A 14,914-nucleotide genomic window follows, 5' to 3' on the forward strand; every position below is an offset into this window, starting at 1 on the left:
TCATAAGCTCCTCTCTCCTCTGTGCTGGTTACTTACGTATTGGTTATCACATGCTTGTATTTGCCTAAGATACTGCTGGTAAAAACTAAAAATCATGAACTAATAGGGAAATGTTTGTCATTTGCGCGTGTATCCTACCCATAGTGACGATGTTTCACATCTGTGCTTGTCTCCTATCACAGGAGTACATGAAGAACGCCAACGGCGAGATCACTCTGGCTGGACAGAAGTTCCCATCCACTGTGTGCTTTGAACCTCGCATGATCCAGCGTCCACCTGAACCCCCACAGGTAACTATTTCTCTTACGTCAGGTGAGCTGTCTCCATGTTGCTGCATCCATGTTGCTGCATCATGCTGCTGCCTACATGTTGCTGCCTCCATGTTGCTGCCTCCATGTTGCTGCCTTCATGTTGCTGCCTCCATGTTGCTGCCTTCACGTTGCTGCCTCCATGTTGCTGCCTCCATGTTGCTGCACCATGTTGCTGACTCCATGTTGCTGCACCATGTTGCTGACTCCATGTTGCTGCATCCATGTTGCTGCATCATGCTGCTGCCTACATGTTGCTGCCTCCATGTTGCTGCCTCCATGTTGCTGCCTTCATGTTGCTGCCTCCATGTTGCTGCCTCCATGTTGCTGCCTCCATGTTGCTGCCTTCATGTTGCTGCCTCCATGTTGCTGCCTCCATGTTGCTGCATCATGTTGCTGACTCCATGTTGCTGCCTCTATGTTTCTGCATCATGTTGCTGCCTCCATGTTGCTGCATCATGTTGCTGCCTACATGTTGCTGCCTCCATGTTGCTACCTCCATGATGTTGCCTACATGTTGCTGCATCATTTTGCTGCCTACATGTTGTTGCCTCCATGTTGCTACCTCCATGATGCTGCCTACATGTCGTGGCCTACATGTTCCTGCCTCCGGTGTTGCTGCCATCAGCGCTGGTGAAATTAATGTTGGTGTCATCAATGTTGGTGTTATCATGGATGGTGCCATTAATGGTAGTTCCATCAATTCTGATGTCATCTGTGCTGGTATCATCAATAATGTTGCTATCAATATCATTAGCATCAATGCTGGAGCCATCAGTGCTGGTGTCTGTTGTGGATGTCACACAGTGCTCTCGTATGTGTGGGTGTCTCTCAGTGGATGGTCTTGTGGGTGTGTCTCAGTGGGTGGTTGTGTGAGTGTGTCTCAGTGGGTGGTTGCGTGGATGTGTCTCAGTGGGTGGTTGTGTGGGTGTGTCTCAATGGATGGTTGTGTGGGTGTGTCTCAATGGTTGGTTGTGTGGGTGTGCCTTAATGGGTGGTTGTGTGGGTGTGTCTCATTGGGTAGTTGTGTGGGTGTGTCTCAGTGGGTGGTTGTGTGGGTGTGTCTCAGTGGGTAGTTGTGTGGGTGTCTCAGTGGCTGCTTGTGTGGGCGTGTCTCAGTGGGTGGTTGTGTGGATGTCTAATGGGTCATTGTGTGGGTGTCTCAGTGGGTGGTTGTGTTCTGCAGGACGGTGAGTTCGTGTGGGCAGCCGACCTTCAAGAGCGTCTCCGGGCGGCTTTCTCCTGGGGCTTCATCCTGACGCAGCTGGCCGGTGGGCGGCTTGTCAGCGTCATGGGTGGAAAGATGCTACTACTGATGGGCGTGTTACTGGCCGCCCTCCTCACTGTTCTTACGCCCACGGCCGCTGTCATGGGACCATACTGGCTGCTGGCCGCCCGTATCATGGTGGGCGCAGCTGAAGTAAGCATTCTGGAAACACTACCTCCAAGCGTTCTATAAACAAACAGTATAGTTATTTTAACGATTACTCTTGTATGTATTCAACTTTGTAAGCTTCTTCATGAAGGCAGATAAAGACCTGAGTGTTGTCTCAGGAAGATTATTGTTTATTTTTATGCAGGATAGCGCAACACTCTAGGAAGTACAGTGTTGATCAGTAGTGGAAAAAACACAAAATGCATTTACTGAGACGTGTTTATTGGAAACGTTTCAGTCCTGAGACCTCGGTCATTCCAAATGTATATGAAGGGAAAGAAAACATCAGTTTATATAGTTAGGGAAGGCACATGAGAAGTGAGGTTTAATGGCATTGTCACCTACTGTAGAATTTGGTGGTGGGCGAGGTGAAGCTTGTTTGATGGCAGGGCCTCAGTAATCATATGGTTTCCTGCTTTGTGTGACTTTTGTTGCAATAAGGAAGACTTCTAAACAACGGCGTCTGTCGAGATTAGGTTCGGTGAAGATCATGCATGTTTTTGGTGAAGTCCATCAAATGTCTGTCTGTGTCCCCGTGAAGCACTAAGTCATTGTTGAGATCGTCTCTGTTGCCAACACTTTTGTGCTCCTTAATTCTAGTGGATAAATTTCTGTCCGTTTCTCCTACACAGTTCTTTTGAGAGTGACTACATAGACTGTGTAGACTCTGGCAGTAGATGTAGGCTGCTATGTCGTGGTAAGACCTCTGACCTCTGATAGATGTCAGTGCTTCATGTGCAACGTGATGCTGCTGACATCCAGGACAAGTGCCGTGTTGTTGACTACACTGTTACGGGACAGAACTAAAGAATTCTTGGTGGTGAGCTTTGTTGTTGTTGAATCAAGGATGCCTTTCAATCCGTCTTCAATCTTGAATTAAAAAGACCGGGAATTGTAGCTGGTGAATGTATGGAGTATACAGGTGCATTCATCCTTAAAAAAAATAGGATTACAAATGCGGTAATTCCGCAAAAAAAGAAACCAATGACTACCCTTCGTTTGGTAATGTATTGTGGTGAGTAGTAGTAGTAGTAGTAGTAGTAGTAGTAGTAGCAGTATTGTATCAGATCGCCTGTATTTGTAGGCTTTCTCTGTACTTTAAAAGTAAGCTTGTTGACGTACTGGGATCTGCATAGAAGGACGTCGAGGAAGGGAAGCTGTACTTCCTTCTTGAATTCTAGGTCAACCTTAATGGTGGGTTTTACTGCGTTGATTTGAACGAGGTAGTAGCATATGTTGAGTCATCTTGGGTATTACCAGATTGTTGCTCATGTACAATACTACGGATGATGAACTGAAACCGTTCTGTCTCAAAATGATCCTTATAGATGATAGCTAACACGGCTGAGTGGACTCCTTATTACTAACCCAAAGCATTGTTGGAAAGGCCTGTTTTCATATTGAAAACGGTTAAAATTTATGCATAGATCAAAAAATAAAAAAAAAAACCTCCTGGTGTGGGAAAGGGACTTTAGTATCACTTAACAAAGATTGTGCTTCACAGGGACTCAGAAGAACATTTGATGAACTTCACCAAAGCATTCATAATCTTAGCTAAAACCTAATCTCAACAGAATGTTGTTTAGAAGTCCACCTTATTGCAGCAACAAACACGGTCACACTAAGAGCAGGAAACTGTAGAACTGCTGACACCCTGACATGAATGATCATTAAACAAGCTTCGCCCTGCCCAACGCTAGACACGGCAGCCAGATGGCATGCCAGCAAATCTCACTTCTCAGGTACCTTTTATGCTATATACATTTAGAGTGACCGATATCCCAGGAAAGAAACGTTTCCAATAATCATGTTCTAGTGATTACATTGTGTGTCTCCATTATCGTCGATATCATATACTTTTATGGCCATAATGTAGATTAGCTGAACTTTGGGTATACATAAAGAAAGACGTTTCTCACTGTGTAGCATGTACACTGAGAGTTCGCTCTCATATCTATTATTAGGGATTCAAACATTCTTGATGTTGATGTATACATGTAGCCGTAACCCCCATCCCTTTAAGGGAGGTTCCTTTATACCGGTGAATAACTCATTATCTACGAGATAGGAATTACAATTACCTCCCCTTCTTTGAATCAAGTTTGAATGCGTCTCATTCCCCAGGCTCTACATAACCCCTGCTTAATGTTTCCCTTGATCAAAATCAGTCAATAAATAAATGTACCCTTAATGACCCACGTGTAGTTGATAGTCTTTAAACCTAACAAACTAACGAGTGGTGAGTGTTGTAATGTGTTGTGTTGCAGGGTGTATGTGTACCCGTCATGCAGGCAGTCTTGTGAGTGTTGTAATGTGTTGTGTTGCAGGGTGTGTGTGTACCCGCCATGCAGGCAGTCTTGGCACAGTGGGCTCCTCCCCTCGACCGTACCTTCATGGTCGCCTGCACCTACTCCGGTGAGTCTACTTCCCACAGTCAGAATAAGCACCATTGGACATAAACAGTAACTGGATGGGTGACCACTTCGAAATATACTCGCCATTGCCTGGATTAGGAAAACCTGGACATGCCTCGGACTTCCTCCCTACAATAATATAATTCATTAATTTTAGGAAAGTTTGTAATGTTTATATAGAGTTAATGTGAAATATTTGACATAAAAAGATTTAACAGTTGTGTTGGCTGCTGCTGCTCATTCCTCAGTTGTAGCAGTAGAAGCAAAAATTACATTACGATTATTGGACGTTTCTGGACTTTGTATCTTACAGTCCTTGACTTTCTTAAGTTATTCTGGATTCATATCCCTCAGGGGTTAATAATCCCAAGAAAGTATGTCTTCTTCACTGTCCTCTAATGTTGCACAGTAAAGTGTCTTCAACCTATAATGATTTTAAAGTACGTGTAAATCCTATCTGGTTGTTTTTGTTTGCCAGTTGTTTAATGCAGGTTTTCGAAGATATTGAGAGTAACTTGTTTAATAAAACCTGTTGCATGAGGACGAGCTGCATCTGGAGCATTTTTGATTAAATACGTTAAATATGCACACGGGTGTGCTTCATGGGAATCTAGATGTCAGAATTGTTGTTGAGGAGCAGTGTTATGTAATGTGATGTGTTTTGCAGGTTTGGCAGTAGGTGCAGCTCTGGGAGGACCTCTGTCAGAGTGGCTGGTGATGCTGGTTGGGTGGCGTGGTCTCTTCTACAGCCAGGGAGTGATAACCTTTGTCTGGTGCATCATGTGGCAGTTCTTAGTGGCAGAAAACCCCTCCAAGCACCCGAGGATCTCACAGCAGGAGAAAAACCACATCATGTCGTCCATCGGTGCCCAGCACGCATGGCGAGGACTTCCGGTACCCTGGTTCCACGTCTTCAGGTACCGGACTCGACATGTTCAACAAATATAGTTCCTGTATTTCTTTTACATATCACTGCACCAACAGTCACTATAATTCATGGAAAAGCACTAAACCCGTAGGGGTCATACAGCATCATGGGGGGAAATGGAAGGTATTCAAGTTCAGCATAAAGAAGGAAAGTGCAGTCCACTTCCGTTATCTATCATAAGTCATCAACGCAAATATGTACATTTTTCATGCACACACACACACACACACACACACACACACAGGTGTGTGTATGTGTGTATGTGTGTGTGTGTGTGTGTGTGTGTGTGTGTGTGTGTGTATGGGTGCGTGTCGGTGGACAAAGACTACAGACCTCACTCAGGGAGAAAGACCTTGGGGTGACCATAACACCGAGCACATCACCGGAGGCACACATCAACCAAATAACTGCTGCAGCATATGGGCGCCTGGCAAACCTGAGAATAGCGTTCCGATACCTTAATAAGGAATCGTTCAAGACACTGTACACTGTGTATGTTAGGCCCATACTGGAGTATGCAGCACCAGTCTGGAACCCACACCTGGTCAAGCACGTCAAGAAGTTAGAGAAAGTACAAAGGTTTGCAACAAGGCTAGTCCCAGAGCTCAGGGGAATGTCGTACGATGAAAGGTTGAGGGAAATCGGACTGACGACACTGGAGGACAGAAGGGTCAGGGGAGACATGATAACGACATACAAGATACTGCGAGGAATAGACAAGGTGGACAGAGATAGGATGTTCCAGAGAGGGGACACAGAAGCAAGGGGTCACAACTGGAAGCGGAAGACTCAGACGAGTCACAGGGACGTTAGGAAGTATTTCTTCAGTCATAGAGTCGTCAGGAAGTGGAATAGCCTAGCAAGTGAAGTAGTGGAGGCAGGAACCATACATAGTTTTAAGAAGAGGTATGACAAAGCTCAGGAAGCAGAGAGGGAGAGGACCTAGTAGCGATCAGTGAAGAGACGGGGTCAGGAGCTGAGTCTCGACCCCTGCAACCACAATTAGGGGTGAGTACAATTAGGTGAGCACACACACACACACACACACACACACACACACACACACACACACACACACACACACACACACACACACACACACACACACACACACACACACACACACACACACGTACATACAGGAGAGCTGGAATGAATACACTGAACAACTTTTTCAAGAACATAAAATAAGGGTTTAAAACAGACTGACTTACGTTATCATAGCATTGTACATGCTATGATAACTGTACATGCTATGATAACAGTACATGCTATGATAACAGTGCATGCTATGATAACAGTGCATGCTATGATAACAGTACATGCTATGATAATTCATGCTATGATAACTGTACATGCTATGATAACAGTGCATGCTATGATAACAGTACATGCTATGATAACAGTACATGCTATGATAACAGTATATGCTATGATAACAGTACATGCTATGATAACAGTGCATGCTATGATAACAGTACATGCTATGATAACAGTACATGCTATGATAACAGTACATGCTATGGTAACAATACATGCTATGATAACAGTGCATGCTATGATAACAGTACATGCTATGATAACAGTACATGCTATGGTAACAGTACATGCTATGATAACAGTGCATGCTATGATAACAGTACATGCTATGATAACAGTACATGCTATGATAACAGTACATGCTATGATAACAGTACATGCTATGATAACAGTGCATGCTATGATAACAGTACATGCTATGATAACAGTACATGCTATGATAACAGTACATGCTATGATAACAGTACATGCTATGATAACAGTGCATGCTATGATAGTGCATGCTATGATAACAGTACATGCTATGATAACAGTACATGCTATGATAACAGTACATGCTATGATAACAGTACATGCTATGATAACAGAACATGCTATGATAACAGTACATGCTATGATAACAGTACATGTTATGATAACAGTGCATGCTATGATAACAGTACATGCTATGATAACACTACATGCTATGATAACAGTACATGCTATGATAACAGTACATGCTATGATAACAGTGCATGCTATGATAACAGTACATGCTATGATAACAGTACATGCTATGATAACAGTACATGCTATGATAACAGTACATGCTATGATAACAGTACATGCTATGATAACAGTACATGCTATGATAACAGTGCATGCTATGATAACAATACATGCTATGATAACAGTACATGCTATGATAACAGTACATGCTATGATAACAGTACATGCTATGATAACAGTACATGCTATGATAACAGTACATGCTATGATAACAGTACATGCTATGATAACAGTACATGCTATGATAACAGTACATGCTGTGATAACAGTACATGCTATGATAACAGTACATGCTATGATAACAGTACATGCTATGATAACAGTACATGCTATGATAACAGCACATGCTATGATAACAGTACATGCTATGATAACGGTACATGCTATGATAACAGTACATGCTATGATAACAGTACATGCTATGATAACAGTACATGCTATGATAACAGTACATGCTATGATAACAGTACATACTATGATAACAGTGCATGTTATGATAACAGTACATGCTATGATAACCGTACATGCTATGATAACAGTGCATGTTATGATAACAGTGCATGCTATGATAACAGTACATGCTATGATAACAGTACATGCTATGATAACAGTACATGCTATGATAACAGTACATGTTATGATAACAGTATATGCTATGATAACAGTACATGCTATGATAACAGTACATGCTATGATAACAGTACATGCTATGATAACAGTACATGCTATGATAACAGTACATGCTATGATAACAGTACATGCTATGATAACAGTACATGCTATGATAACAGTACATGCTATTATAACAGTGCATGCTATGATAACAGTACATGCTATGATAACAGTACATGCTATGATAACAGTACATGCTATGATAACAGTACATGCTATGATAACAGTACATGCTATGATAACAGCACATGCTATGATAACAGTGCATGCTATGATAACAGTACATGCTAGGATAACAGTACATGCTATGATAACAGTACATGCTATGATAACAGTACATGCTATAACAGTGCATGCTATGATAACAGTACATGCTATGATAACAGTACATGCTATGATAACAGTACATGCTATGATAACAGTACATGCTATGATAACAGTACATGCTATGATAACAGTACATGCTATGATAACAGCACATGCTATGATAACAGTACATGCTATGATAACAGTACGTGCTATGATAACAGTGCATGCTATGATAACAGTACATGCTATGATAACAGTACATGCTATGATAACAGTACATGCTATGATAACAGTACATGCTATGATAACAGTGCATGCTGTGATAACAGTGCATGCTACGATAACAGTGCATTCTATGATAACAGTACATGCTATGATAACAGTGCATGCTATGATAACAGTACATGCTATGATAACAGTACATGCTGTGATAACAGTACATGCTATGATAACAGTACATGCTATGATAACAGTGCATGCTATGATAACAGTACATGCTATGATAACAGTACATGCTATGATAACAGTACATGCTATGATAACAGTACATGCTATAACAGTACATGCTATGATAACAGTACATCCTATGATAACAGTACATGCTATGATAACAGTACATGCTATGATAACAGTACATGCTATGATAACAGCACATGCTATGATAACAGTACATGCTATGATAACAGTACATGCTATGATAACAGTGCATGCTATGATAACAGTACATGCTATGATAACAGTACATGCTATGATAACAGTGCATGTTATGATAACAGTACATGCTATGATAACAGTGCATGCTGTGATAACAGTACATGCTATGATAACAGAGCATGCTTTGATAACAGTACATGCTATGATAACAGTGCATGCTATGATAACAGTACATGCTATGATAACAGTACATGCTATGATAACAGTACATGCTATGATAACAGAACATGCTATGATAACAGTACATGCTATGATAACAGTACATGTTATGATAACAGTGCATGCTATGATAACAGTACATGCTATGATAACACTACATGCTATGATAACAGTACATGCTATGATAACAGTACATGCTATGATAACAGTGCATGCTATGATAACAGTACATGCTATGATAACAGTACATGCTATGATAACAGTACATGCTATGATAACAGTACATGCTATGATAACAGTACATGCTATGATAACAGTACATGCTATGATAACAGTGCATGCTATGATAACAATACATGCTATGATAACAGTACATGCTATGATAACAGTACATGCTATGATAACAGTGCATGCTATGATAACAGTACATGCTATGATAACAGTACATGCTATGATAACAGTACATGCTATGATAACAGTACATGCTATGATAACAGTACATGCTATGATAACAGTACATGCTATGATAACAGTACATGCTATGATAACAGTACATGCTGTGATAACAGTACATGCTATGATAACAGTACATGCTATGATAACAGTACATGCTATGATAACAGTACATGCTATGATAACAGCACATGCTATAATAACAGTACATGCTATGATAACGGTACATGCTATGATAACAGTACATGCTATGATAACAGTACATGCTATGATAACAGTACATGCTATGATAACAGTACATGCTATGATAACAGTACATGCTATGATAACAGTGCATGTTATGATAACAGTACATGCTATGATAACCGTACATGCTATGATAACAGTGCATGTTATGATAACAGTGCATGCTATGATAACAGTACATGCTATGATAACAGTACATGCTATGATAACAGTACATGCTATGATAACAGTACATGTTATGATAACAGTATATGCTATGATAACAGTACATGCTATGATAACAGTACATGCTATGATAACAGTACATGCTATGATAACAGTACATGCTATGATAACAGTACATGCTATGATAACAGTACATGCTATGATAACAGTACATGCTATGATAACAGTACATGCTATTATAACAGTGCATGCTATGATAACAGTACATGCTATGATAACAGTACATGCTATGATAACAGTACATGCTATGATAACAGTACATGCTATGATAACAGTACATGCTATGATAACAGCACATGCTATGATAACAGTGCATGCTATGATAACAGTACATGCTAGGATAACAGTACATGCTATGATAACAGTACATGCTATGATAACAGTACATGCTATAACAGTGCATGCTATGATAACAGTACATGCTATGATAACAGTACATGCTATGATAACAGTACATGCTATGATAACAGTACATGCTATGATAACAGTACATGCTATGATAACAGTACATGCTATGATAACAGCACATGCTATGATAACAGTACATGCTATGATAACAGTACGTGCTATGATAACAGTGCATGCTATGATAACAGTACATGCTATGATAACAGTACATGCTATGATAACAGTACATGCTATGATAACAGTACATGCTATGATAACAGTGCATGCTGTGATAACAGTGCATGCTACGATAACAGTGCATTCTATGATAACAGTACATGCTATGATAACAGTGCATGCTATGATAACAGTACATGCTATGATAACAGTACATGCTGTGATAACAGTACATGCTATGATAACAGTACATGCTATGATAACAGTGCATGCTATGATAACAGTACATGCTATGATAACAGTACATGCTATGATAACAGTACATGCTATGATAACAGTACATGCTATAACAGTACATGCTATGATAACAGTACATGCTATGATAACAGTTCATGCTATGATAACAGTACATGCTATGATAACAGTACATGCTATGATAACAGCACATGCTATGATAACAGTACATGCTATGATAACAGTACATGCTATGATAACAGTGCATGCTATGATAACAGTACATGCTATGATAACAGTACATGCTATGATAACAGTGCATGTTATGATAACAGTACATGCTATGATAACAGTGCATGCTGTGATAACAGTACATGCTGTGATAACAGAGCATGCTTTGATAACAGTACATGCTATGATAACAGTGCATGCTATGATAACAGTACATGCTATGATAACAGTACATGCTATGATAACAGTACATGCTATGATAACAGTACATGCTATGATAACAGTGCATGCTATGATAACAGTACATGCTATGATAACAGTACATGCTATGATAACAGTACATGCTATGATAACAGTACATGCTATGATAACAGCACATGCTATGATAACAGCACATGCTATCATAACAGTACATGCTATGATAACAGCACATGCTATGATAACAGTACATGCTATCATAACAGTACATGCTATCATAACGGTACATGCTATGATAACAGTACATGCTATGATAACAGTACATGCTATGATAACAGTACATGCTATCATAACGGTACATGCTATGATAACAGTACATGCTATGATAACAGTACATGCTATGATAACAGTACATGCTATAATAACAGTACATGCTATGATAACAGTACATGCTATGATAACAGTGCATGCTATGAAAACAGCACATGCTATGATAACGGTACATGCTATGATAACGGTACATGCTATGATAACAGTACATGCTATGATAACAGTACATGCTATGATAACAGTACATGCTATGATAACAGTACATACTATGATAACAGTACATGTTATGATAACAGTACATGCTATGATAACAGTACATGCTATGATAACAGTGCATGTTATAACAGTGCATGCTATGATAACAGTACATGCTATGATAACAGTACATGCTATGATAACAGTACATGCTATGATAACAGTACATGCTATAATAACAGTACATGCTATGATAACAGTACATGCTATGATAACAGTACATGCTATGATAACAGTACATGCTATGATAACAGTACATGCTATGATAACAGTACATGCTATGATAACAGTACATACTATGATAACAGTACATGTTATGATAACAGTACATGCTATGATAACAGTACATGCTATGATAACAGTGCATGTTATAACAGTGCATGCTATGATAACAGTACATGCTATGATAACAGTACATGCTGTGATAACAGTACATGCTATGATAACAGTACATGTTATGATAACAGTACATGCTATGATAACAGTACATGCTATGATAACAGTACATGCTATGATAACAGTACATGCTATGATGACAGTACATGCTATGATAACAGGACATGCTATGATAACAGTACATGCTATGATAACAGTACATGCTATGATAACAGTACATGCTATGATAACAGTGCATGCTATAACAGTACATGCTATGATAACAGTACATGCTATGATAACAGTACATGCTATGATAACAGTACATGCTATGATAACAGTACATGCTATGATAACAGCACATGCTATGATAACAGTACATGCTATGATAACAGTACTCGCTATGATAACAGTGCATGCTATGATAACAGTACATGCTATGATAACAGTACATGCTATGATAACAGTACATGTTATGATAACAGTACATGCTATGATAACAGTGCATGCTGTGATAACAGTACATGCTATGATAACAGAGCATGCTTTGATAACAGTACATGCTGTGATAACAGTGCATGCTATGATAGCAGTACATGCTATGATAACAGTACATGCTATGATAACAGTGCATGCTATGATAACAGTACATGCTATGATAACAGTACATGCTATGATAACAGTACATGCTATGATAACAGTACATGCTATGATAACAGCACATGCTATGATAACAGCACATGCTATGATAACAGCACATGCTATGATAACAGCACATGCTATCATAACAGTACATGCTATGATAACAGCACATGCTATGATAACAGTACATGCTATTATAACAGTACATGCTATCATAACGGTACATGCTATGATAACAGTACATGCTATGATAACAGTACATGCTATGATAACAGTACATGCTATCATAACGGTACATGCTATGATAACAGTACATGCTATGATAACAGTACATGCTATGATAACAGTACATGCTATGATAACAGTACATGCTATGATAACAGTACATGCTATGATAACAGTGCATGCTATGATAACAGCACATGCTATGATAACATTACATGCTATGATAACGGTACATGCTATGATAACAGTACATGCTATGATAACAGTACATGCTGTGATAACAGTACATGCTATGATAACAGTACATGCTATGATAACAGTACATGCTATGATAACAGTACATGCTATGATAACGGTACATGCTATGACAACAGTACATGCTATGATAACAGTACATGCTATGATAACGGTACATGCTATGATAACAGTACATGCTATGATAACAGTACATGCTATGATAACAGTACATGCTTTGATAACAGTACATGCTATGATAACGGTACATGCTATGACAACAGTACATGCTATGATAACAGTACATGCTATGATAACAGTACTTGCTATGATAACAGTACATGCTATGATAACGGTACACGCTGTGATAACAGTACATGCTGTGATAACGGTACATGCTATGATAACGGTACACGCTATGAAAACAGTACATGCTATGATAACAGTACATGCTATGATAACAGTACATGCTATGATAACTGCACATGCTATGATAGCAGTACATGCTATGATAACAGTACATGCTATGATAACAATACGTGCTATGATAACAGTACATGCTATGATAACAGTACATGCTATGATAACAGTACATGCTATGATAACAGTACATGCTATGATAAAAGTACATGCTATGATAACAGTACATGCTATAATAACAGTACATGCTATGATAACAGTACATGCTATGATAACAGTACATGCTATGATAACAGTACATGCTATGATAACAGTACATGCTATGATAACGGTATATGCTATGATAACAGTACATGCTATGATAACAGTACATGCTATGATAACAGTACATGCTATGGTAATAGTACATGCTATGATAACGGTACACGCTATGATAACAGTACATGCTATGATAACGGTACATGCTATGATAACGGTACACGCTATGATAACAGTACATGCTATGATAATAGTACATGCTATGATAACAGTACATGCTATGATAACTGTACATGCTATGATAACAGTACATGCTATGATAACAGTACATGCTATGATAACAATACATGCTATAATAACAGTACATGCTATGATAACAGTACATGCTATGATAACAGTACATGCTATGATAACAGTACATGCTATGATAACAGTACATGCTATGATAACAGTACATGCTATAATAACAGTACATGCTATGATAACAGTACATGCTATGATAACAGTACATGCTATGATAACAGTACATGCTATGATAACAGTACATGCTATGATAACAGTACATGCTATGATAACGGTACAAGCTATGATAACAGTACATGGTATGATAACGGTAAATGCTATGATAACAGTACATGCTATGATAACGGTACACGCTATGATAACAGTACATGCTATGATAACTGTACATGCTATGATAACAGTACATGCTATGATAACAGTACATGCTATGATAACAGTACATGCTATGATAACAGTACATGCTATGATAACGGTACATGCTATGATAACAGTACATGTTATGATAACAGTACATGCTATGATAACAGTACATGCTATGATAACGGTACATGCTATGATAACAGTACATGCTATGATAACAGTACATGATATGATAACGGTACATGCTATGATAACAGTACATGCTATGATAACAGTACATGCTATGATAACAGTACATGCTATGATAACAGTGCATGCTATGATAACGGTACAC

The 14,914-nt window shown here is 39.1% G+C and overlaps 1 protein-coding gene across 1 annotated transcript in view; it reads left to right on the forward strand.

The window, feature by feature from the left end:
* The window catches only part of LOC128687131 (uncharacterized), a 284,886-nt gene that overhangs the window by 251,097 nt on the left and 18,875 nt on the right, over positions 1–14,914 (forward strand). Inside the window, exons 4-7 of the mRNA XM_070092803.1 lie at positions 183–290; positions 1,495–1,728; positions 4,071–4,158; positions 4,825–5,074. Coding sequence (XP_069948904.1) covers positions 183–290; positions 1,495–1,728; positions 4,071–4,158; positions 4,825–5,074 — 680 coding nt within the window. The remainder of the gene's footprint in view (positions 1–182; positions 291–1,494; positions 1,729–4,070; positions 4,159–4,824; positions 5,075–14,914) is intronic.

This window comes from Cherax quadricarinatus, chromosome 40 (genome assembly GCF_038502225.1).
Source record: "Cherax quadricarinatus isolate ZL_2023a chromosome 40, ASM3850222v1, whole genome shotgun sequence".
Lineage (NCBI taxonomy): Eukaryota > Metazoa > Arthropoda > Malacostraca > Decapoda > Parastacidae > Cherax > Cherax quadricarinatus.